At 45.8% G+C, this 27,307-nt stretch overlaps 1 protein-coding gene across 1 annotated transcript; it reads left to right on the forward strand.

Moving 5' to 3' along the window:
- Positions 1-4,933: 4,933 nt before the first annotated feature.
- LOC119453743 (uncharacterized) lies at positions 4,934-26,651 on the forward strand. Its single transcript, XM_037715805.2, has 4 exons — positions 4,934-5,219; positions 11,445-11,740; positions 17,776-17,886; positions 23,470-26,651. The coding sequence occupies exons 1-4, from the start codon at positions 5,156-5,158 to the stop codon at positions 23,563-23,565; spliced, it is 567 nt and encodes a 188-aa protein (XP_037571733.1). The 5' UTR covers positions 4,934-5,155; the 3' UTR covers positions 23,566-26,651.
- The last annotated feature ends 656 nt before the right edge of the window (positions 26,652-27,307 follow it).

The following is a 27,307-nucleotide window of genomic DNA, read 5'->3' on the forward strand; positions in this document are numbered from 1 at the left end:
TGTACGAGAAAACCCAATTCTGTTACAAGGAAACTCAAACACAAACCCCTTTTCCAGCATTTCTACCTGACCTAATGCCGCGTGCTCGGGTACTTGCGAGAATGATACCCAGATGGCGCTCGCATCCTCGGCAGGTAAAATTGGGACTTCACCTGCAGAATGCATTTTGGACACGCAAGCGCGTCGGGGCAATAGCAAGTAATAAAATAATAAAAAAGGTGCTAGGGCCATCACATTTTAATATAAGACCACTTATATTGCCCCTAAAAACGCTTTCAGCAATGCATTTCTGTTTAAAAGTGAAGCCGACTTTATGGGGATCAGTGTAAGCTTAGTCTTTGTAAGCTGGCTTCCCCACGTTCTCCAGCGCTTCCACTGAAAGAAAATTGGGAGGACGCTTAAGCTTCGCTTTTGAGAGTGGAACGCGATAGAATTCAAAGATTCCTGACTGCGTCTCACGCTTCCCGACAACTGCAGCTTAAGCAATCGTTATGGTTACCGGGAAACACTGGCGGCGAACGCTATGCACGAAAGCGAGCTTTCTGGTAGAAACGCGACCTCTTGCGTGGGGCGATCCCGGATATATTGCGCAGCAGCGCCCTAAATAAATACATAATTTTCAGGTTTCCGTTTTTGTTTCGCACTTTTAATATGTCAGTCTGAGAAGATTTAACATAAAAGGCATGCGTTGTGGGCGTTTTGTTTAATGGCATTTGTTTGTGGATTGTCATTCTCGAAATTCCGAGGAATAGCTTTGCCAAGAATGCAAGACGAGGTATGAGCAACATTAATGATAGAATGGTGTCGCATACCTAAATATATTTGGAGGGCCTGCGTGATTGGGGATGGTTTTCTCGGCTGCGGGTGCCAAAGCCGACGCCGACACCGACGCTGGATTTTCTGCGACACGGGGCCCTTAACGCTATCGCGTTAAAAATGCGATGCGAACGGGGCCCCATAACGCTCTCGCTTTCCACTCTTAATGTCGAAGCTTACGCGTCCTCCAATTTTTATACTCGGTCTTACTCCTTCAATATATTACAGTATAGTCCACCGTTCAAAAAACGAAGTTACTGACGACATTGACTAGAAGTCCTTGTCATTCTTGCTGTTATCAGAAGTGTTCCACGAGTTAGTATTAGAAGAATAATTCCAAAGGACCTTTCTTGAAGCGGTAGTTTGGGGGCGCTCTCGTATGCTGATGCAAAATTCCATAAAAAGGAGGTGCTTGTGTCCTCTATTCGTTCTCGTGAGATGCAATAATTCGCACAAGCGTCACGGCAACATCTTCGCTGCTCAATCGATCATCCTGGTGTCCTTTGCTTAGTTTTGCTACCCCACACTGTTTTAATTGATAAGGTCGACCTAATTAGATTTTCCCATTCCCACAGATTTGATAGCGTTATCTGCTGGCTAGAATTGAAAGATTAGAACGAAAAACACCCGAACTTGCTGCTACTATATACGGCAGTATGGGCCCACTTCTAAAGCTTACTCTATGTTGTAATTTGCTAAAACGTAGCATGGCTCTGATTCTGTCAATGAAATTTATGAATATTTCGGGGTTTACCTTCTGAGAACAGAAATTTATTTACAGATAATGTTTATCATCGCCACGTTGGGGGAGGTCATTATCGTTGTTATTGGGCCACAGTGTATCGTTACCCAAGCTGTCCAATGTTTTTTGATATTCTGCATCTCTTCAACGGCTAGCTTCACACCGTTGACAAATGGGATAGTGACCCGTCGTTTGAATAAGCGCTTCGCCAGTTCGTGCTGTGACACATGAAAATTTCTTGAACAGCGTGAACACATTACGTAACGTTGTTGCAGCTAGATTATCACCTGAATGAGCGCGTCTCTGTTGAAACGCTTTCGAATAAACGTTTAGAGGCAAACTCGACTAGCGCCAATCGAAGCGGCAGACTCCACCCCCCCCCCCCGCACTTGCATGCACACATCCGCACACACATACACACTAGAACGCACAAAACAATAATTATTCCCGCCATGAGCACGCAAAGTCACCGCTAGAACGACATCACATTAAAGTTCTGTCGCGTCCACCACGAAATAACGGGTAGCTAGCTGGCTTGTAAATAATCGGTCTTGTTCGCAACGAATGGGCTTATTAGCAGGCTTCGCTAAAATTACCTTGCAATTCGCTTCTTACATAATAAGTTGCAACGCTCATATTTGTTCTTGAATCAACCTATTTATGCTTACATTTCACGCATGTAAGAAACTTCTCATCTGCGGTACCAGTCCTTACTAGTGCATGCCTGATAACGCCCACCGGGCTCGTGTTAACGGGAGTGGCCATGGAATGCACGTTGATCTTCTGATAGTCTTACCCTTGTTTGTAGTCTTTTTGTGGAAATTTGTAGAATGATGCAACTAAACTTTTGCACTTAACCAATGTGACAACGTTTTCTTGGGCGCTTAGTTCAACGGCAATATAAGAATTGCGCACACCAACCAATGTACACTTTATGGAATAAGGTTTCATGAAAAAGTGCATAGTACTTTATGCAATGGCTAATGCATATTTTTCTTTTCATGCGATTGCAGCTGGTTCTTTTTTTATGGACTCTGAAAAAAGCCTTCTTAAAAAAATAAAAAAAAATAATAACACGATTTTCTAAGCTTCGCTTATGGCACTATGCAATGGGTCTTAAATGACTGACGTCTGCGCCTAGGCCCCACAACAAGATGACAGAAGAGTTTAAAGTTATTTTGGGTAGCGGCTTATCGCGTGTCATTTGCGAATTCTCTGTCTCTTCAAACTAGCAATGTTGTTGTTGACGTGCTGTGTGCCTTGGACAAAGGGACCAATGTCTCCGCGGGGATGAGGCCTATGAGCATATACCTGAATAAATATATCGGAAAACGCTGAAATAAAGGCAACCAAAATCCCCATAACGTCTTTATTCTAGCTTTCTGAGACTTACTTTGGAGCCTGTAAGAAGAAATATGCAATAGGTATCCTCATAAAAAAAAAAGGGGGGGGGGGGTAGGCGTTGGGTGTGTCTCACAGGTTCTACATCTTTCTGGACACAAGATGATTTCTGATTGCAAGTAACGCTATCTGAAACGTCACGTAATTCGTCGCATATGGTTAGTAACCATTGCAATAGGGGTGTGCGAGTATTCGTTTGTGATACCGAATCGAATATGAATCCAATAGTCCGGATGAGGATCGAATTGATTATGAATGGAATAGTGCCATACGCCAATGGAACTAAATATCATATTCTTTTCGAATAGTTTGCGAATACTGCACAACCTTCTCACCATTAATATCGAACAGTTTTCACATCGTGGTGTTTACACCATTCGAAAGTTTATCTCATTGTATTGTACACTGTAAATGTATTATTTGTTATAAGCATTATGTGAGCATTAGGAACAACTCAGCAGTGTGTTCGCAAACTCAGGGCTCTTCAGAGCACACGCCATCATGCATTATCATACACACTTCATAAAATAATCTTGTGGGCCAATTCTACTCTCTAGGTACCTTCGCCACCAATCCAGAAATGCTAGTGGTCGGCAGCAATGGCAGGGGAGATAAGGGAAAAAGGAAAAGAAAACGCTGTTTATGTAGTTTTAATGGCCACGTAAGAGGGTCCCGCTACTGTGTCAAGAATTTGGCAATGCAATTAATGCAGATTTATTCCAGTGGGTTGACGCCGATACTGCATCTCGAGATACTACAAGGCAATGCCCACTTTCGAATGCCATGTCTAGGCTACATTCTATTGCAAGTTCTCATGTTTAGCCGGAAAAAGCTGGCTGTCTAGGCGACGCAGCGTTTTCCGCCATGTACGTCCTATATTGATGGGATGGAAGCTTCGCACTGTGTGCTTCAGTTTGATTTCTAATAGCATACAGTCGATGATATGACTTATTCGAAAGCTATTCGATATATATGCCGATTTTCTAATGGCGACTATTCGATTTGAGGAAAAAAATCGGGTAGTGGCTTCAATTCGAAGACGTAATCGAATGGAGCGGTACTCGACTCGTTATTTGAGAGTTTCGATTATTAGAGCACCTCAGCCCCCCCCCCCCCCCTCCTGAGCACTCTATAACAGTACACTGGATATGCCCTAGATAGTGCTCTGCTACAGTTTGCAGTCGTCTGAAAGGCCATTACCGGTTTCGCGGAACATCCTTGACATGTTCGTAACAAAATTGACAGCGGCGATTATGACGTTTCCTACAATAATCTCTACACAAAGCAAAGAAGACTGACGTAGAGAAATATATTGAATTTGAAGGTACGTGATGGTTTCCCACAAACTACCACTACCACTTACGAATAGTGTTTATGTGTTCTGAAATCATTGTACGACCACCTTGTTTGTCAGTTTTTTTTTTTTTTTTCAAACAGCATTCGTGTTTACGTATCGCTAAAAATGACTCGGGTTGTACTGTGTGCTCTCAGATTACTTGCCATCAACTGGTATTCTTTCATTTAGACATTAATGTGAGCGCATAAGCGCTTTATTATTCGGCACCATCACAATGGGGCCGCCATGGCCACGAACCCAACCAGTGACCTCGTGTTTACGAGACGTATACCATTGAAATTGAACTACTGTGGACGATAATCATTTCGTTTAATACTAGTTGACGTATTGGTTCTGGTGCTTAACCACGGGCTGTCGCGTTGCCTACGACGCCCCGTATGGTTGCACTAAAACTCTTTTCTCGTCCTTTCTCACAATTGCGCGGTCGGAAATTAACTTTGTCTGGCTGCCAGCCAGCAGAGACACTTGTGGGATTCAAGATCTCTTCTTGGCCTCTCGCAATCACTCCTCCATTCGCGCTCCTTGATAGGCGATCGCCCTCGCAACATTGGACACCGAAAAAAACGGACCGAAAGCGCGCTATCTTTGACACGCGCTCGTGTTAACGAGAAGTGATGTCTCGCAGAGCCGCCGCGGTCACTTGAAGGAACGGGCTCGGCGACGCACCACGAGCCGAACGTTGGTCCACTTTCGTCCGCAATACGCAATGCGTTTCCGGGATACATAGGAAGATTGTGCTCGTGTGTAGCAGTATACGGGTTCTTTGGCCTCGTCACAAAGCAAGTTCAACAGCCTGCCGGTGCGCGTTTCTGTGCAGTCACCATATTCGAGCTGTTACCATGGGCCTCTTCACTGGCGCTGTGTATTTCTTCGCCGTCGCGATGGTAGCGTCCTCCAGACCCGGTGAGTACGCATGCGCACGTGCAAGCTGTGGGTTCGAGCTTCAGCAGGGGTTCAGTGTGAAAAACATCGCCCGACAGTCCTGCAAGGAGTCTGCGCAAAATGGCGTCATGGCGCCCAACCCAAAGCAGCGTTGATTTCTTTGTTACCTATAGGCTCACTGAAGAATCGTCAACGCGCGCCATGTTATGTCAGTATAATCCAGTATTTTTTTCTCTGGCACTTGCTCCGCATGCCAGAGTTGTCTATTCATATTTTAAGAAGGGATGTGAGTGCACCGAAGATTGCGCTTATATTTACCTTGACGTGAAAATCTCGGTCGAACCAGCTAGAACCTCGATGCTAAAATACTGGTACAGCGTTGATAACTATAATTATCACACTGATTTCAGCTCCTGAACAAAGCTTTCGTGCTTTTATGGGGACGAGACATAATTAATGGTATACGCCAATGTAAAGTACGTCTTTCAAGATTATGTTGCACTACGGCTCGTAGAGATGAAAACCGCGGTGAACTCACGTGCCATGCAAAGGCATCTCACGTGCGGTATTGTAGCGGAGTGATGCGATTCATTAATCCAAAACAATGTTTGCATTCCTCCTCCATCTCATACTACGATGAACTGGTCCTTCTACAAGCCACACTTCACAACCCTAGTTCCCAGACGCGCTCAACAATCGTACTCTATCGTTTTTAATCTACGTACCAGAGATTCGCATTGCATAAGAGAGCTGGAAGACATTCAGCGTGGTTTGAACATCAGTTGTGTACGGTCTTGTGTCAATCGTTACCATTGCATGCTGCAAACGATGGCTTAACGTACACTCTGTCAACTGCCTACTACTACACTACCGCGTTCTATTCTTAACGTGTCTTAGTGTGTATGAGCGTTTTTTTATCTCGCTTTCTCTCTGCGTTTGCCTTTTCTTTTTATCTTCTCTTTTTCTCTCTCTCTCTTTCTCTCACTTCTTTATCTTCCTGTCAGACCTTTCCTCTTCCCCACTGCAGAGTTCCAAATGGGTTGTTTGTCTTTTGGTTATTCCCTCCGCCTTTCGCATTTCATTTCTCTCTCTCTCTTCTGTCTGCAAACTTGCCCACGAGCTGCCATTTTTAGTGCTGCAGAAACCTGACTACGTGCCCTTCCCTGAGGACTGGACTCGGGCTACAGAGCAATATGCCACCGTGTGACCTAAAAACAACTATATCTGTTATAAAATACTCCTACTTGTTCCATTGTTCTGCTACTCCTTCGCAAGTGCGTGTGATCTGGTGCAATGCCATGCTCTATATTTCCTGTCGTGCAGGTTATATGTTTCTCTTCGCCCGATATGTTTACAGAGGAGAGGATAGAAGAACCAAGTGAATAATATCGCTTTCAGATTGTTCCGCACTGATCTATCGCAATTTCACGGCTTTGCTAGAAGCATTCCTTCAGAACTAATCCGTGTCAGTGCAGCTCTCTTGAGTGGATGAGACTGTTAACATCAGCTGTTATACTCTTCTTCGAAAGTTTCTTATGTGTCACTCTCGGGGGCCAATTTGCAATGCTCTTTTGCTCGTTGAGAATAAAACTGTAAATGTAGAATACATTCGCTTGTTCCATCTCAGCGTTCGTCCTTCGCAAGCACCGACCTCCCGGCGCAAAGTCTTATCTGCTTCATGCGGTCATGCAGTTTAGAATTTGCTCTTCACTCTATGTATTTTTACTATCGAAGGAAACCGTACGATTTGGTGCTTGGTGGTAGTAACATGCAACAAAGAAAACTAATCTCGCTCCTCATAGAGGAAAGGTAATCAGAAAAAAATTCTCAAAAATGTTTTCTCGGCTCCATTAGGGAGGCAATGGATAACATGTGATGCCGTTCATACAACCCTCGATGACATTTCTACAATAGCCTGTGTTGAGTCTGGTTGTATCATCGCACCTGACATGTAAATCGTATTCCACAGTTTGCACTGTTCACTGCTGTTTCTGTGTGTTGTGTAGTTTTGTTATCCATGGGCACTGTGTGACATTCTGTAAAGCCACTTCCTGCTCTCTATTTCACAAGTTCTTTCACTCATCACTTAATTGCGCTCCTTACAATATCCCTGCAGCTCCCATATCTCATCGTGCTGATCATGCGCTACAAGTTTCTCGCCCACGTGCCCGTACTAAAACATTTCCGCTTCATTTTTTTCCCAGAGCAGCAAAACACTGGAACGGCCTTTCTCGCAACATCGCCACTATCACCTGCCCATCAAGCTTCATGCATAGCACAACAAACGCAATATTGCACTAATCATTGTATCAACAATATTCTGCGTAAAAATAAAAAAAACACCCCTTATGTAAGACTCCTTCGGGGGTGATAAAAATGAAATGAAACAAATTGAAAAAGGTCTGTAATACAGGCAAGTAGTAATTAATGAATCAGTAATTAAATAAATAAACATGATAGACAGGACATTGTCTCCTTTCGTTTCTTATGAATCAAGGCAGTACACGTCCGCAGTAAAACACGTCCACAGCGCCTTATTTTCGCCACATATCAAAATATGTCTGTGCAGGAAACCTAGCTAAATCAATAACATCACGATATCTACTTAGATAAAATGCACCTGCTATTATGCTCTCGTTCATTCGCATGTATATTTCAAGAAATGTGTGGTCTTTATCGTTCTGCTTAACAGGTTCTTTTTTTTTTTGCCTTCCCCATTATCTAGCTTCCTTAAACACGAAGCATTGACGATACGCCATGTAACGCACTTTTAGGCTAAAAAATTGCAAGCTTTGTCACGCCCTGAATTCTTGAGATGATGCTTATACAGCTTTATATAAAACACCATTATAACAGAGTCCGGACAATCCAGGAACACGCTCGAATTCGGCAACATATTACGAAAGTGACACTGAGCAGTTTAAATCAATGCCTAAAGATGACGGCAATATAGACGCATTTTTGTCGGAGTATCTGCCCCTGCAATAGGGTACTCAGGTGAGGCAACTAAGCATATCAGTAGGGCATTACCAAAGAGTCATTTGCTTAGCGCTGTTTATGCTGATGCGAATGCCGCATTAACGAAGACAGCGGACGTCGGCCACACTGAATTTGCATTGAAGATGCTGTTAACCAAAACCCATAAAAATTTCTTGTCCCGAGTACCAGCAAATGGTTAGAACTTTCCGATCTTTCGGCATATGCTGGCACAAAAATGCCAAGCGTTACAGTGAGCGTGGCGTGTAAACACAATACCACTTGCGTTCGCACGACGTATCGAAATCGTGACGTAAAGCGTGACGCTATACCAGCTCGCATCGCCTATGGGAGAACGGAGCCCGTAAAGAGGAAGCCAAAAGTCGCGTTGCATCAGACGAAGCCAGCATGGCGGCGTCGGCGGCTGGCAAAAAGACTAAGGAAAAACAAAGGCTGCGAAACAGCTAGGCTCTTCTCGCGGGCAGATCAAAGCGATCGCGAGCGATAGCTACCCTGGCGGTGTAACAAGAGCCGCTTCGCTGGAGCGCCTGAACAAGGGGAAGCGAGCGGACAGATTGGCAGGGGGCAGCGGCGCGCAAACACGCCGGTCAAGGTCGGGCTGGCTGCGTCAGCCAATCATGCGGCTTCCGCTACTGCGTTGTCGCCTAAAGTACGCGGAACGGCTTGCTGCGTGGTCACCTGGAGCACAATTTTCCATCTATAAGCCGAACGAAAAATATAACGAATATGACAAACACAAAAAGCCACTGTGGCGTAAATTAAAAAAAAAACCCAACTAATCCTTACCTTTAACCCTGTAATGCCGAAGGTATCACATATGCTACGCCGAGTTTGATGCCCGAATATGCTGACTGAAGAGGGGCGAACCTAATACAAACTTCATAGTGGTGTTTTTAGTATGCTGGAGTGAAGTTTCAGCAGTGGACAATGTAACAAACTATTTGCTAATTAATTAATTAGTAAAGCAATGAGGTTGTAACTCAAAAAACATATTTTCGCTACTAATGTACGCACCATGACCAGAAATAAGTGTCAAAAATGTATTCCAAGTTTCCTTGATGTGTAACTGTGTTTGGGCATTACAGGAATAACCTTGAAAATGAATTTGTTTATCCTTGCGCTTAACAGGACGCATCGCTGGTATGCAGTAGCAGTACAAGTTCTCAGCATAGTTTTTCCTCATTTGTTTTTCCTCAAGACACAAGATAGAGTAGTTCTTTCTTCCCGCCGTTGGCGGTACAAAATGTGAATACGCTGCGGACAAAGGATACTAAGCATCAGTGTATCGGAGATTTAATAAAAAATCAGAGTAACGTGCCTCTCCGCGCGCGCGTGACCAAAACGCATTCTGCAGGCGAAGTCCCAATTTGACTTACCGAGGATGCGAGAGCTATCTGGATATCATTTTCGCAAGTACCCGAGCACGGGGCTGTAGGTGTGGTAGAAACGCTGGAAAAGGGGTCTGTGTTTGAGTTTCCTCGTAACAGAATTGTGTTTTCCCGTACATTCAAATTAAAATCCGACGCCGAATGGTAAACAATCTGACGCCCAATCCGACGCCGTATTACCATTTTTCTGACGGATTTCACTGTGAGAAATTGAATTTTAATTCACCACAACCTTGCACCACGGAGAGGGCCTGCGCGGTCGGGGTAGTTGGGACGATTTTCTCCGACGCGGACGCCGACATCGCACGGCGACGCCGGATTTTCTGCGAGACGGGACCCTTAACCCTATCGCGTTAAAACTTCATTGTTCTATTTTTACTACCGAAATGACCATTCAACGGAAGAAACAGAAATATGTGTATTTGAAGAAAACTTGGAGGACGCTTAAGCTTCGCGTTTAAGTGTAGAACGCGATAGCGTTATTGGGATCCGTTCGCATCGCATCGTTCGCATACGGCATGTAGGCTTCACTAACTCCAACACCGAACGTGGGAAAGCCAGCTTACAAAGACCAAGCTTGCACCGATCGCCTTCAATTTTAAACTGAAATGCATTGCAGGAAAGACATTTTTCCAGGGGCAATATAAGTGGTCTTAAGTTAAAATGTGAAGGCCCTAGCACCTTCTTTATTATTTTATTAATTGTTTGCTATTGCTCCGACGCGCGCAGGCCTGGTAGAAATGTTTCAGTTTCCTAGTAACAGAATTAGGTTTTCTCGTACATTCAAATTACAATGCGAAGCCGATTGGTAATAAATCCGACGGGTAATCCGACGCCGAATAGTTTTCTGACGGATTTCACTGTAGGAAATTCAATTTTTGTTCACCAATACATTGCACCACGTGGAAGGCCTGCGCGGTCGCTGTGGTTGGATGATTTTCTCCGCCACCCGCGATCACACACCGGTTGCCGACGGCGGATTTTCTGCGACATGGGGTCCTAAACGCTATCGCGTTAATATAACTTCTTTCAGTTTATCGTCACAGACAGGCTTTTTTATTTTTTACAGAAATTGTCCCCATCCGGTGAAGTGAAAAACTTGTCGTATTTACTGTGAGCGAAATTAAATTTATTTGCGTCTTTACTCTCCTGAATTGACATTGGTGTGCAGTTTCGCAGCCACCCAAGTATAGGCCGATAGATATCAAATTCGCGGGCCAATAAGCCTTAGTTTCTGAATAAGATACATCTGCAATCGAGGCCAGTCATGCTGCTCTTAGCATGGCTAGAGAAATTCGGGGAGCTTATCATCGGATGTGTCTCGTAGTGCCGGGCGTCTTGACGCCATATGTCTTAATGTCCGCTGTTACATCACATCATTCCTATAGTCGCGTGCTTATCTGTAGTTGTGCGATCTGTTTCAACCGCCATCACAGCATTTCACTCTTGCGTTGCTCATTAAAGCATGACATTAATAGAATAAACCATCTAACGATTTCTTCCTGTAAGATTAAAGAAAAACCAATAGACAGAATAGTTTTGTGAAGTCCGAGAAATAAAAGCTAGAAGAAAATCGAAGAAAGAACAAAGGAGATGTTATAAAAATTGCCATACGTTTTCTCCTTTTTTTTTTCTGCCAAACATTTCTAACAGTGTAGGCCCTGAGCACAAAACAAAGATTTACCTCGATGAAGTTAGATATAATACACATATACACATCAAGAATTATGCCTTAACGGCAAGTCTTTATCGCAATACAAAAAAAGAGAACGAAAAGTGTTTAGATACTCGCAATGCACGTTGTACGTAAAGAGAAATCGGTTCATGCATGGACAGGGCTGACGGTGGTGGACTTTTCCAGCGAACAAGACCTGCAACGAGACCCTCGAGCAGCAGGTGCACGAAGCCGGCTGCCGGCTGGTTGGCCGGCTGCCAGACCGGTGGCTGCTTCGTTTCGACTCGGTCGGGGGCAGTAACGAGTCTGTGCCGGTTCTGGCACTCGTGTTCGGCCTGGCTGACCCCACAACCCACATCGAAAGCAGCAAGTGCTCGTCCGAGATGACCGCCGCACTGGCGATGCAGGGCATGGCCAAGGTGGCGCTGCCCGAGTCCACGGCGCGCGTCTTCTTCGCAGCCAAGGCCAAGGTCACCGCAGAAGTGAGCAAAGCTATTAAAAGCGCCCGTTTTGTGCAAGCTCATGTTACACTTGCTTTGCGTTGCAATGCGCACGAGGAAAGTGAATGGCGACACACAACTGTTGCAGAGCTTCTGACTTATCAACTGTGCGTTGCAACATAACTTAGCAGGACGAAAGCTAGCTGAGCACGGTGACAACGCAACCGCCGTACGTTGCTACGTCTGTTATCTAAGCGAACCGCATTCCTCGACACTCCCGCGTTTGCGTTAGCGTAGTGCAAAGAACAAATGACCAGGTGTGGTTTCGGGCCGCACTTGTGGCATTTCCGTAATAATAGCGTTCACACAGCGGGCGTTTACTCGCTTACGGAAATTTAATATGGCAGATGGTGCTAGCCGCATGGCGCTGCGGCTTTTTCATATTCGTACAAGCTATGCCAAAGCTAGCCGAATGGGCTACGATTATAATGAATTGCTCTTTTGAAATGGAACAGACAGGCACCTTTTTCATGACTCACTTGAACGTGAGAAGAGCGGCGTTGCTAGGTCAACGCAGCATTGTAACACATAAAAATGAATTGAATTCCATGGTTTTACGTGCCAAAGCGACAATACGGTTTTGAGGTACGCCGTAGTGACATAGCCTACTGTATTGGAAACTCGGCGCTCAGCGACATAGCCTCCTGTATCGTCTGAGCCTGCCAAATCATCGGCGAACCAATGGGAAGCAGTCGTCTTTGGAAGTGTGGAGCCCGCGCCACATATGTAGGGATACGCAATTTTTACATTATGCATTGAAGCTGCTGGCCTCTAGTTGGTCGGGATTTTTCGTGGCGTGATCACCCAAAACAACGGCTGCTGCAAAAGCAGTTTGTCCTTGAGTTTTCCCGTAATGGAATTATGTTTTTTTTTCGTATATTCAAATTAGAATCCGATGCAATCATGTGTGTAGGTTGTGTGTAAGTTGTACTTAACGAATTTTCAAACACATTTTACTTTGAGAAATTTAATTACTTCAATGACGCACTTGCGCTAAGCGGAGAGCCTACAACAATGAGGGTGCATGCTGGCCACCCAGACAGACATCGAATGACAGCTAGAAAAATGGTTTGCTTTAAGTTTCCGCATTACATATGTACGTTTTCTTGGAATAAGAATACGAAGCTATCATCTCTGCAGCTTGCGTGTAAGTCATAGTTCACGCATTTTCTGACCCAGTTTACTTTTAAACATCAATTTAATTCAATGAGGCGCTTGCGCTTGGCGGATGGCCTCGAGGAATTAAGACGCATGCTGCACTTCCACACACGTGCGTGTGCGCGCGACGTAAGTCGCTTGTTGTGGTGGTGCTTGTGTAACGTCATCTGACGTCAGTTGAAGTGCTGGCACTTGTCTTAATGTCCGCTCCAGCTTTGCTATGCAGCCGAGCGCAGAATTTTAGACACCACGGGAGCGGCGACTAAAGTCCCTATATAAGAAAAGTACCGCCATCCTTTGATCAACGCCGCTTTGCTCTCTCCGGTATCTCCGATTGGACGATGATAGCGTGCGCTTTGACTTCTTTATATTTTTTTTCCGCCTCGGAGCCATGTTGAAAGTCCTGTGCGCAGCCGCAGTTGCCGGCGGCGGCGGCGGCGCGCGCCCGGCCTGAAAGTTTCAACGCGGACTTTCTAGGGCCGCCACCGTCGACTTGCTTTGGCAAGCAAAAAAATAGAAGAAAAAAAGGCACGAGCTTTAGGATAGGAGACGATAGAGGAAAGAGTAGATGGTGGTACTTTTCTTATATATGGACTTTAGACTAAAGTCCCTACATAACTTTAGACAAAACTAAAGTCCCTATATAAGAAATGTACCGCCATCTACTCTTTCCTCCGTCGTCTCTCCTAAAGCGCGTGCTTTTCTCTTTATTTTTTGCTTGCGATGGCAAGTCGACGGTGGCGGCCCTAGAGAGTCCACGTTGAAACTTTCAGGCCGGGCGCGCACCGCCGCCGCCGCCGCCGCCGGCGACTGACGCTGCGCAGTGTGACTTTCAACATGGCTCCGAGGCGGAAAAAAAAAGAAAATGGAACGAAGAGAAAGCGCGCGCTATCATCGTCCAATCGCATATACAGGAGAGAGAGAAGCGACGCTGATCAAAGGATGGCAGTACTTTTCTTATATGGGGATTTTAGTTTAGTCGCCGCTCCCATGGTCTCTAAAATTTTGCACTCGACGGTACATCCACGTTCACCGGGTAGAATGGAGGCGTATTTTTAAACACGAAACGTTTTATGCCCTGTTTCACGACTCATTTCCGGCAACGGATGGGAATGTGATATCGGCTCCGACGCTGCCATCTAGGAGCGGTGAAGCGAAGTACTGCATCGCGACTACGGCCGCATAGATCGGCGCAGAAAAAGCATATGTGATAATACTGTTTTCGCCAAAATAGAAAAGTAAGTAACCATGGTGGAAAGTGGTTAGCGCCTGATTATTGCAGTCAACACTGCTACCGCAGATTTGACCCGGCATTTTAGGTAAAGCTAGCTTATAGCCACAGATGTCGCTTAGTGATGAGGTTAGGAAATTTACAGGCGCATTTTGAAATCAGCTAGCTCAAGACAGGAGATCGCAAGGAGGCCTTCATCCTTCAGTGGACATTAATTTAGGCTTATAATGATCATGATAGCGACAGAAGCCCTTTGCCACGCATATTTAAGTTGTGTAGGACCATCCCCCTCTAGGACCATCCTCCTGTCCGACACTTGTGCATGTGACTGCTCATTATAGGCCTACGCGCACTGCTCCTACGTTAACACATTGACCATGCACCGTGGCATGCTAGCTTTTCCGGTAATCAATCAATCAATCAATCAATCAATCAATTTTATTTACCTTAGATAGATGTATAATGTATAATGTCGTCGATAGATGTATGTTAACGAACTCTAGATACAATTGCATAGCGAAATCCTGCAAGCGACTCCGCGATCGCACCCAATGAACTTGAAACGCACGTCAAAATGAAACGTGAATGCAATTATTGTTGCGTTCCGAATCGGCCGGGCGCATTCTTTGATTGTTTCCCATCGAGGCAGGCCCTTTCATCAGCGTCGCCCAGACGGCGACAGCGGCCGACACCGACGAGACGGGCAAACAATCGCCCCAACTCGGCAGTGCCCATTTTTTGGGTGCTTCCCCCGATTCCACCCCCGTTCATCAACGGCCGCCTACCTGGCGACGCGGCCCGACACCGGCAGTGACGCGATGACAAAGAAGCTCACTTATTGACCCTTTTCGCGGAGCAGTGTGTTTTAGAGAAACGAGATGGCGCTCACGGCGGCTCGCCATACATCTCCTCAGCGACCGTGCACGAATACGAAACCATTACCGCTTCTACCTTGCTTCTGTGCGATCAGCTGTCGGAAATGCAACTGAGTTTTCGCTAACACACTGTGCTCCAACCATGCTATAGATTGAATCACGTGGATAGAAGACGTGTGCAGTAGTTGGCTGCAAAAAGAGTGACTGGCATGTTAAGGAATAGAATGAATCTGTGTGGATAAGTTCGCGGACCGCTGCTGCAACTGTCCGAACGTGTTGCCGGCACTTCATGATATACGGATTTCCTCGAGGATACAGAAATTTGCTCATCCGCCAGCCTTGTATCGCTAACTTTCAAAGAAAGGGCTTCATCCCCTGAACGTCGGCAAGAGTGAGTACCACTCGTTAAACAATGAAAAAGGGAGTAGCGCAGCTTCCTGTCATAGTAAGTTTCGCGCACGTTATCTCTACACATCTGTCCAAATGTCAGGAAAACTTGCGACCACTCTGTCGCCGACGTATCAAGAATAAGTGAATGGGCGCACACTTGAATATATGCGCACTGTATCCGCACAATAAATGACGGACTACACATATAGCGCACGAATGGTCGAAGCTGAATGTTTCGTGACGGTCCACGAGAGTAAGCGAGTTATTAGCTGTAATATATATTTGCTACAAGGTATTACAATGTACAAAACAGCTACGTTTCAAGCCTTGTGCGCAGCAAGAACAAATCTATCGGGACTGAGCACACCTGCGAGCGGTTAGGCAGAAAATAATCAAATAGTGGTAGCACCGAGGAACTTCACTGAATAAGAAACTGACAAGCCACTGTTTCAAAATATTTGCCGAATAAAGAACGAAGAGCAAAACACACTAATCCTGACTGAATTCATAATGGGAAAGCTTGGATAGCTTGGAATACATATTTAGCCCCGCTTTTAGAACAAGCGCTATATATACGCTGCTTGCGCCGTTTGGACATAGCTTAATCAGCTCCGAAAGCGCTTTTGCATGTTCTCTGAAGCTGTGAAAAAAGCTTCGTGTCGTCCACCTAGTCACCGTCTACGATATCTCCGAAAACAAAGGTTTTCTAAGCCGCGCCGGCGTCATACACTTCCATTGTAGACAAGGAGGCAACGGAGGCAGTTGAGGCAAGCAATGGACGCGTCACCGCGTGATCAAACATGGCAGCGCCCACGGGATCGCCGCGAAAAGGGTCTAAGCGACCGCCACAACCGCCACCCTCCGTTAGACGCGGGGATTAGCGCGAATGCCATTCTCCCGACCCTGGCAAGGTGTCCGTCGGAGGGCAACAAACTAAGCTACCGACTTTCGTGTAAGGAGTGTGAACCCCCTGTTTCCGGATTGCCTCGTCCTTGCTTCGAAGGTGCAATATTAGAGGCGGAGTTCAGCGAACAATATGACCCCTCTGATTGGCCGCATCAAGGTCATCTGATTCCCTAGTCAGGTCAACTAAGGAGACACCTTGAGTGCAGTGGTGTGTCCTCACGTGTTTTGATATGTGCTCAGACATGTAGTGAGCTGACACCTTCAAAGTGCTCTCCCATGGAGTGGCCTTCCATATTTGGAGCCACTGTATATATGTATGATAAACCCTTTTTTCTATCGCTCTTACTCCCGGACGTACTCATCCCTTTGGTTGAAGGATCACCGGCCTAAACGCTACCCAAATCGCAACATTATCATAACCAGTTCTAGAAAAGCCTTTTAAAATGCTACGAAAATTTAGTATTTTATTTACTGCGTTATGTAGTTACATATCGCCCAGTGGGCGACATATAATAGAATAAAAGAAATAGAATTAAAAGACTACATAGCAACAAGACGAATATTAAAGAAATTGTATGTTTGTAGTGTTTTTATTCTTGTATTTCTATGGATATGTCAGCATCGCGAATTTAAGTGTTGTAAGTACACGACTGCACGTAGTGCGAATGCTTTGGGCATCAGTTCAAAATATACCGATAATCAAAAATTGGGAGGACGCTTAAGCTTCGCTTTTAAGAGTGGAACGCGATAACATTCAAAGATCCCTGACTGCTTCTCACGCTTCCCGAAAACTGCAGCTTAAGCAACCGTAATGGTTACCGGGAAACACTGGCGGCGAACGCTATACACGAAGGCGAGCTTTCTGGTAGAAACGCGGCCTCTTGCGTGGGGCGATCCCGGAGATATTGCACAGCCACGACAAAACAAATTGTGTAATTTTCAGGTTTCTGTTTTTGTTTCGTACTTTTAATATTTCAGTCTCAGAAGACTTAACATAAAAGGCTTGCGGTATGGGTGTTTTGTTTCATGACATTTGTTTGTGGATTGTCATTCTCAAAATTCCGAGGAATAGCTTTGCCAAGAATGCAAGACAAGATATGAGCAACGTTATTGATAGAATGGTGTAGCGTACCGAAATATTTGGAGGGTCTGCGTGGTTAGGGATGATTTTCTCGGCCGCGGGCGCCGACGCCGCCCCCGACGCCGGATTTTCTGCGACACCAGTGGGCCCTTAACCTATCGCGTTTATAACAGAATAAATTGCGATGACCGCTAACCTTGCTAAATAGGGCAGTATAGAGCCTTCCTAAAAGAGGCACAATTGCGCAAGTGTGTGATTTTCTCCGTATTCCATCCTCACGAAACAGGACGGCAGTGTTTTACTGACTGGAATGTTTGGTTGAATACTCATTGCCAGCACTGGCACTAATGTATGACTGATTTCTTGCCTTTTGTAGCTATCATGGCCTGGACCTCTAGTGGACGAGCTCTCAGTGGGTGCCTGGGAGCTTATGGACAGCTCACACGACGAGGTGGAGACAACGAAGGATGCTGAATTCCTGCTGCGGGTATGGGCCACACAGTTGCTGGGGCTTTCACAAAAAAATTTGCTTCAGAACCTTGCATACCAGGCGGAGTGGTGGGCGTATCCCCTTGTAGTTCATCATTAGTGCTAATCGTCAACGTTTGCAGCTTATTCGACATTAGAAGGCGTTGTCGTTTGCGGATGGAATGTGAATAGGGAATTGGCAAGTTGCACCATTTTTTTAACAGGTACCATACGGATACCCGAGGTGCATTCGAGCCAGTGCCACCGTGCTATCCTGCTATCGAGGCATGCGCTGCCGACGCGTGGAGCATTAGAAGCCTTCCAGAGGCGCGCTGGGAGTTCCGTTGCAAAAACCAAATGACGCAACTAAATGTATGCACCATCATGCTCTGCCGAATCGGCTCTGCTGACGCCAGGGCAGCGTTCTGGCTTTTACCGCTGGCTTGGGCGTTGTGCGCACACTCATCCGCAATCCTGCTCAGAAGCTGTGCACTTACCACAAAGTGGTGCGTACACAGGTCTTCGCGGAACGGATACTAAACGTCAAGCTTAATCTATACAATTATTTCATTCCTTGCGTGAGAACTATTTATATTGCAGACATTTCTGACGCCATAGATATCGTTTCGCCGTCGTCACTCTGTCGTCGCCACTTCGTTGTCATTCGTGATTATGCCACCGTCGTCACACCGTCAACATCATTCCATCGTCATCAAGGCCGCTATTTTGTAACGATGCCTTTCCGATGCTAATGTCTTTTCGCGCTTTTCGCGCTTGGTCATTGGTCACAGCGACGGTCCACTCACGTTATCAACGGGATCATCGCGCACATTTGAAATTTCACACGAAGTCTACAGACGGTCACCAAGACCTGTCGACTTGAGGTAGTGCAACAAGGCTTTCGTGGCTTTCTGTGCCATCGACCATATGGCCATGGTCCAAGGATCTTCATTTCAGAAAATGCTCCAGCCATGCTGTCCGGAGAGCTTCACGCTCGACGTCGAACTGGGGACAGAGACATAAGACGTGTTCAAGTGTTTCTCTGGTTCCACAAGAGTCAAAGATGGGCGTATCTCCTATTCCAATGTGGAACGAGGAGGCCTTTGTAAATGCCACCACGAGCCACAGGCGGCAGAATACTTACGCCTGAGAGCGGGGAATATTTTAGGGCACTTGTAGCTTGAAGGACGGGTCAATTTTGTGGAGATGACACTTCGGGAGGTTAAGAGAAGACAAATATTTATGTGTCATAGCTTTAGCCATGATATGAAGCTTTCCTGCAGCGTCGGTCCTAGATAAGAGGATTGGAACTGGTCAGTCTTCCAGATGAGCGGACTGGGCGGCTTCGTCGGTGAGGTCACTACCAGTGTTGCTGGTATGTCCAGGTAGCCACTGAAATATAATTTCATGCCCCTTAGCGATAGCTTGATGGTGGCCTTCTCTTATCTCATATGCCAGCTGCTCATGAGTCATGTGATAAATGGCTAAATGCATACTCCGAACTTCTGCCTTAGAATCGCAAAAGATGACCCATTTCTGAGGTGTCTCTTGCAAGAGGTATTGTACAGCAGCACGCAGGGCAGCAAGCTCTGCCGCCGTTGATGTTGTCACATGTGACAGTTTGAACTTGAGTGTGGTTTTCGTAGCCGGAACGACAACGGCATCTGAAGAGCTGGAAGATGAGACCGAACGATCGGTATAGGTGTGTACTCGGTCCCTGTAGGTCTTATTCATTAATAGTAGCGTCATCTGTTTCAGAGCTATTCTTGGGTGTATGGCCGTCTTCTTTACTCCCGGAATACTTAGGCGCACCTGAGGCTGTTGCAGGTACCACAAGGGGAATGAAGGCCTTGCTGCTGGGTGTATCCTGATGGAAGACAATCTGGATTGGGGACGATAACTTCAGAAAACGTGGAAGAGGTCTCTGCGAAGGCAAGAACGCCAAGTGATGATCAGGGACGCGGGAAGGATGATGAATATGCACCCTGAGACAATCTACTGCAACGTATGTTTGGATCGGATGATCTTTGGCGAGGACGATTGTTGCAGGTGCTGACGCGCAGCGAGAAAGTCCTAAGCCAGTGCGCAATGCTTGGTGCTGTAAACTCTCAAATGAGCGAACATTTGACTTGCACGTATTGGACAACACTGGAAGGCTGTAGCGTAGGTATCCTAAATCTAGAGCTCTGTACAACTGAAGCATGGAGCGTACAGATGTGCCCCATGTTTTCCCACACATCTCAGTACCGGGGCAATCCATGACAGTTTTTTTCCTTCAGGTACGTGCAATTAGGGCTGCAGGAAAGATTGAGGTAGATTATTACAACTAAAAATCGATGGGTCTTTCTGTAGGCCATTAATAATGTACATTAATAGATACTGAGTATGGTGTCATAGACTTTCGTGTGAATGTAATCAATGCACATTTCTCGGTTGATACAGTCAAGCCTTGTGCTTGAAGACCAATTTAGACGTGCAAGGACTATCCTTTCCATAACTTTCCCGATGCAGCTGGCGAGAGCTATAGGGCGATATGCCGCCAAGTCCAACGGAGATTTTCCCGGCTTTAGTAATGGTACCAGCCGAATTAACTTCCATTGCCGGGGAAGTGTACCTTTATGCCATGAGTTGTTAAATCTGTTCAGAAGCGCTCTTCTTCCCTCTTGTCCAAGGTGTTCCAGGGCAGAATAGGTGACGCCGTAAAGGCCTCCTGAGGATGATCGTTTAGAAACTGCCCGGGCAGCTTCGAGAACTTCCATGGTAAAGGACACGTCCATTTCCGGTATGTGAGCTGCTGGGAGGTCACTTACATCAACGTTGGTATCGACAAGCTCACCAGTGACTCTCGCACAGAATTCCTCCGCCACACCAAGCTCCGTTTGGCCAAGATGGAGCGCCAAAGCTGCAAATGGGTGTCGTTGTTGTGGGAACGGACGAAGACAACGAACTGTCTTCCAGATGTGTGAACGCAGCTTGCGTGTGTTAAGTAACTCGCAGAATGTATTCCATCGCTCACTCACAAGGTTGTCTATGCGACGCTGAATTTCCTTCTGAACGGAGCGCGCGTCTTTCAGATCGTAAATTGATTTTGTGCGTCTGTATCGTCGTTCGGTACACCGTCGAATCGCGCGAACTCTTTCAAGTTCAATGTCGAAATCCGTTCGCTTTGACGACAGCGATGAGGAACACTTGGAAGCTTTAAGTGCTTCTGTGATGGTGTCGTCGATGTCGCCGGCGAAATCTCCCCCACACGCTCCTTTCATAAGCGACCTAAACACAGTCCAGTCAGTGCACTTCAAGATACCACGAGAGAAAGACCGAGTGAGTCCATTAATCGTTAAGTAGGTGGGAATGTGATCCTTCCTATGAGTCTCGATGTCACAAAATCATTTAACATGTGATGTGAAGTTCCCTAACACCAAAGTCAAGTCCAGGCAGCTGCTATACGTAGGACCCCGCAGATACGTCGGGCTACCATCATTCATGATGCAGAGGTTATAATCAGAGGGAAGTGAGGCAACATTCCTTCCCCTGCAGTTAATTTTGGTGCTTCCTCAAAGCAATGTGGTGCGCTTTGAAGTCCCCAGTGATGACCCAGAGGCCATCAGTTTCCTTCAATATGTATTTCAGTCTTTCAGAGTCAAACCGCCTTGATGGGGAGATGTAACAACCAATAAGAGCAAAGGCCATTTTGTTCTTTTTTACGCGGTGGCATGCGTATTGGTTGTTGTCATGAGGCTGAACAGCATGCGAAACATAGGTCAAGTCCCTGCAGATGTAAATGATAACGTTGCTCCATTCCTCGCGTGTGGAAGAAGCAAAAGCTTCCTAACCACATAGTCTGTAGGGCTTTGATACGTTCGGTTCACAACTAACAAGTATAGGGAACCGATTCTTCAAGACAAAGTGTCGCAAATCCGAGATGCGGAACTTCAAGCATCTGGCATTCCCTTGAAACGTCGTCGCACTTCTCACTTCAGTGCGAAAAGAAAGTACTGGGTGAGCCATGGTGCTTATAGGAGGCTTGCAAGTACTGGATTCAGTGCATCCAGTATTTGCAATGCGTGTTCAGCTGTTGGTGTCTGCAGCTTGTTCTGTAGCATGCGAGTCGTGTTCATTAGGGATCGCAGCATTATAACCACTTGCTGATCCTATTCAGTCAATTCACCGGCAGGAGATGCCCGGGATGGTCGACTTTCGTCGGCGTGCAGCAAATCTGCTGGTGGTTGCCGTTTTGACAACGTAGGCCAGCCTTCGGTGTCCGTATTCTTCCCAGTGCACTTGTCCTTTGTAGGCCTTTCTGATGTCAAAGGCCTGGGTGGCAGTGGAGGAGCGACGCTCCCGTAGCCGACATTCTTCAAGAAAAACTTCTGCGTCGGCCGTGAGTGGTGGATGATAACACTAGTACAGAATAAAGCATAACGCATCGCTACAAAATACTGACCCAGGCCGCAATCGTGCAGCCATAGTAATTCCGTCATTGTCATACTGTTCTTGTTATAGCATCGTTATCGCCCCACCGTAATTATGCCTTCGTCATTTCATCGTCATCATACTGTTATCTTCATCCCGTCATCTTTCTTGCGTCGTTGTCATACCGATGTCGTTATGGTGTCGTTGTTGTTCTATCGTCGTAATTCCGATCTCGTCACCCCATTGTCTTCATGCCGCCTCTGCCACGCCGTCGTTCATATTGTGTGACATTGTACAACGTGGCGAGGATCATTGGTACACGGTGGGTGAGCTGTCTTCCTTTCCTTGAAACAGGAAGCCTGCACTCTCTCTACTACTTAATTGACACGAGCCCTATAGCCTTCGCTGCCCCACCCGGAGTTGCTGAGCAGACAATAGAATGTCTGTTTCGTTTACAGTCGTGCTTTGAACGACAGCAGCCTCGTGCACTAATCTGCGTGAAGGCGACGAGTGCTTTTGCAGCCTAAACTCGCGCACAGACAGATTTTATTATCAATATGAACTTTATCATTGCAGTATTTGCTTCTTGGCTCTTGTGTTTCTTTGAATGCCCACCCATCCTTTTTGTTTTTGAGCTTATTGATGGGCTTGCTTTCTACTTCTGAAAGAAAAGCGCAGACTTAGATATTGGATGCAAGAGAGAGACATATCACCATCCTCCGTGTACCTATAGATTAAAATGAATAATGATTGTGGGAAAGCCAACTGCGTGCTTATGCATCCGCAAGTATAAAGGTCCATCGATAATGTTCACGATGTCCGACCGTTGTGGCTTCAGATGCATTTGTAGCTTGAGCGAAAGGCAGCCAAGTTATTGCGGATACACCTGGCCAGCCGACATGATGTACCCAAACAGGGAAAGACGAAGAACATGCAAACAAAACAGCACTGGCCTTGCCGATTTTACAGCCTTTCTTGCCTGTCACGTCCCGCTGCCTAGGTGTAGGTTGTGTTTGCTTCTCCTTGTTGTCTTCCTTCTCATTTTCTCGCCAAAATATCGAGTAACAGTTATTAGCACTAAAGCAGTAGTTCCCCTCATCAGTTCGTCTCCTTTTCGCTGTGTCTGCATGAAATGTGCACGAAACTTGTCCGTCCCACATTTTCTTCAATCTTGCTGCGATTTTTGCAGGTGACTCGCGAGGCGGCGGTTACAGCGATCCGCCGGCAGCTGCCTCGACTTCTGCTGAAGGTGTTGAAACCCCGGTCGCCAACGATAATGCAGTAGCACCGCCACATCGCGTGCGGAGCGCCGCCTAAATGATGCAGCAGAAATGACTAGATCTCATTCACTGCGCGAATTTCGCATGAGTGACGTTGCGCAGCGCGAAGTGAGATTGGCCTAACTTCTGTGTTCCTTTAAAGGAACCTGATTGCTTTAGGAGCTGTTGTGGCATAACAAACAACATGTGCTCCTGCTGATAATAGTAAGTCTACTGTTTGGAGCAAGAGTTTGGTAAAGTACTGTTTTAGATGCACCGCGCTGTAGTGACTGTGAACTGGCTTTAATGAATATACAATGCAAAGCATTGACGCCAGTACGTAGCAAACGGGTCCTTAGCAATGTTTAGCTGTTTTCTTGGCATCGGTGTCGTGAAGTGACTGTTTTATTCCATAGATTCTGCATGATGCAACCAAAAATACTAGAGTTTGACTTGACTAAATGTAACTATTTTTTAAAAATAATGTAAGGCACAAGGAATGAAACCGCGTACAATGACTCAAAATACGACATTTGAACTTGAGTTCATGTGAAAACCCGGATATTGTGGAAGTCCAGTCGAAAATGCGAGTAAGAAACATCAACAGATGCAATGTTGGTCTTCAACTCCTCCGCGACATATGGTTGGCGTTGCCTTCAACGGAACGTACCTGGTGTATTCGAAAAAAAAATGCAAACACCTGACAGACTAAAGTGGGAACAGTCTTAGTCCTGTGTTTTCGATGTTTGCCGAGTCATGTCGCCTTGACAACAGGTCGGGCTAACAACCATTTTGCGTAATATAGGTGGAATCACGTGATTAAAAGTTGCCGCGTTCACCCAAATGGCAGCTTGCGAGAAACTAATCTCTGTTGTAATAATGCCCTGCCACTGCGTTCTCTTTCACTTGTTCTTTTAATTGTGAATAATTTGTTTGCTGAGGGGTTTGTACAATTTTTACAAGGCGAATGTTTCTTCAAACGAATCCGACAAGGTGGCTTACTGTTTTGCGCTATTATTTCTGGTGTATTTTGTCAATTATTGGGTGTTTCACGAATACTAAAAAAACGCTACGATATACTCTGTTATTAGAGGCGATATATATTCCTGCACTACCACTTTACAAATGTTTTGTACGAAAAATATTTTTTTCTTCATTTTAACAGCCATTGCAGGTGCGGAACGTGACATGAAATGAACACCACGAGCACATTTTCGATAGCTTTACCGTGTATTCCGCCATCAATGTAATTTAACTTACGAAGGCACGGAACCATTATTATACGTCGGTAAATGTATATCTTTATCGTATTATCGTTCTTATGGAGACTCTCAGCTGTGCTTGTCAGTTTACATGAACCTATCGCGAATTGCAGCCATCAAACCACGGTAAATTTGTGGATGGGCGCTTCTAGCCATTGAACACGATTTGCGTACGATCCAGTGTCTGTAAGATATGTCACCGACTCAAACAAAGCAGATGCATTTTATCAGTGTTGTCGTGCGCTTTACTGCTCAGCACCCTCTATAAAACAAGCCCGAAATGATCGTATTATTTATAACCCTCTCATCCTTGTTTTTTCACGAAAAGGACACTGAGAACCTTTGAGTATCAGACAGCACACGTCACAAGCTGAACGTTCATTGTCATTGAAACTAATGCTCACAACAACGAATCGAAACAGTTACTAGCCAGTTTAGTTTGTATCAAGCGCTCCTTGTGACCCTTACTAGAGTAACAATGAATGCACAAGTATCGCTCATTGCGATTGAGATCGTCTGCCTTCAGTGCAATGACCAGGGGCTGTATAACGTAAAATGATTCCAAACTGTTTTGATTCCAAACTCCTGACGTCAAATTTACGCAAGCACCGACGCAAGCATCGGGCGGTGACCCGCAACGTTGTCTGAATAGCCCAATCAAACACTCTCATCGTTTGTAGGAGGTCACCTTTGTTCGCTTTCAAAACCAATAACATTGTCTACACTCGGCGGTTATTTGTATCTAATTGGCTGACAAGAGGCGAGCACGCTCTAGTGGAGAGGGTTTCGATGGGGCGGAGCCAGCACGGTGAAAATAGATAACCGCATGAAGAGGGTGGTGCCGGCTTCTCCAATGGGTCCGCTTCGCCATACTTAGCTTGCGGTGGGTGGTCGAAAATGGCGGCGGCGTGCAACGGAAGAATAAGAATGCCGCTAAAATGGATCCTCAGCAAGGAAGAGTTGGTATAGCGATGTCGTATGTATGCCGAAAGGGCTCGATAACGTTTTACTGCCACGCAAAAAGGTTTATCATGCGCAAATAAATAGATGCTCACCGGTAGTGCGAGTAGCGAGGGCCTGAGCGATCGGCGGGCAGCCATCTTCTATTCCTTTCGGAACGGTGCAGTCTATGGCTATTCAGAAAAATTGTCAGTTTTGTTCGGCATATTAATGCAATTTTTCCGCGTACACGTCACTTTGACATGGTGAGTTTTCGTGGTTTTGTGAGGTCACGTGACAGACAGGCGAAGTGGGCGTAGCCAGAAAACATTGGACCAATAGCAGAGGTCCAATGGTGAAAAGGGGTCGAATCAGGAATGATTATTTTTCTTTTGTGCGGTTTAATCATGCATAATCAGTGTGTACACGTTATGTGAGATGGGGAGCTATAGCGGTTTTCGTGACGTCGCGTGACAGGCAGGCGAAGTTGGGAGTGGCCCGAAAATGTTTTCACCAATCGTGGAGGCTGATTGCAGAAATTGCAATCAAAACAGTCTGGAATCATTTACGTTACAGCGCCCCAGATTCATTAAAGTCAACGAATCCAGCAGTTACGGCTTTGGGCACTTCAAGGTGCCGATTTAGCGTGTGAGCGCAGTCACGCCCGATGCACATTTCGCTTTTACGCAGCTCATTATAGGTACCTGTTCAGTCAGACAAGCAATGGCTGTGCAAAATCTCACGAATGTCTCAAAAACTGATTCCGCGTGTACGGAAATCTTGAAAACATGGTGCAATCTCTTTGTCGTAGCTACCGCGCCCTGTTATGGCGCTTCATGTCGTCTGTAAATCAACCACATTTCTAGAAGAAGTTTGAAATAAAACTACCTCCACATGTGATAAAATCGAAAGCTTGATATCTTGGCTATACAGTCATTTGTGGTGGTATCCTACTTCTCTGCGCCATGACAGCGCGTCTGGAAGGGGGCGCCACGGTATGCCGTTGAGGCCAATGTGCAAAGACATGTCGGGATCCATATATGTCATCTCAGCTCTATAGTTCAAGAAGCATATGCATGTTACTTCAGCTGTGTATTTCTTCCACCTTTGCAGCCAGATTGCGACAGAGTGCAACGTTCAGCTGTAATTACTGGATACTTGGAAACAGTACTACAAACATTTCCCTTGAATTATTTACAACAGAAACTTTATACCTAAAATGCATTAATATCATGCTCAAGTGGTTATTACTTTTGCATGGTACTCCGGGCCACCAAGCTCCGAAACTACCTCGGTTTTGGGATGCTAATCAGTACTGTCTTTGATAAACATCTTGGTTATCGCTCAGGCGAGGTGCCGGTTACGCACCAAGATCTCCAAGTCATGAACTATATTTTCAAAGAACCATACACAGCTGCCGCTCCAAAACATGCTGAATTTTTGCACGCGATGGTTATTGAGGACCAGTCAGAATTACACGTTCATGTAGAATCCTCTAAATCGCAGCGATCCTCTTGAACTATCGCACTCAGAAAGTCAATGTACAGCGTATCCAATTATTTCTAGC

The sequence above is a fragment of the Dermacentor silvarum genome, chromosome 5 (genome assembly GCF_013339745.2).
Source record: "Dermacentor silvarum isolate Dsil-2018 chromosome 5, BIME_Dsil_1.4, whole genome shotgun sequence".
Classification (NCBI taxonomy): domain Eukaryota; kingdom Metazoa; phylum Arthropoda; class Arachnida; order Ixodida; family Ixodidae; genus Dermacentor; species Dermacentor silvarum.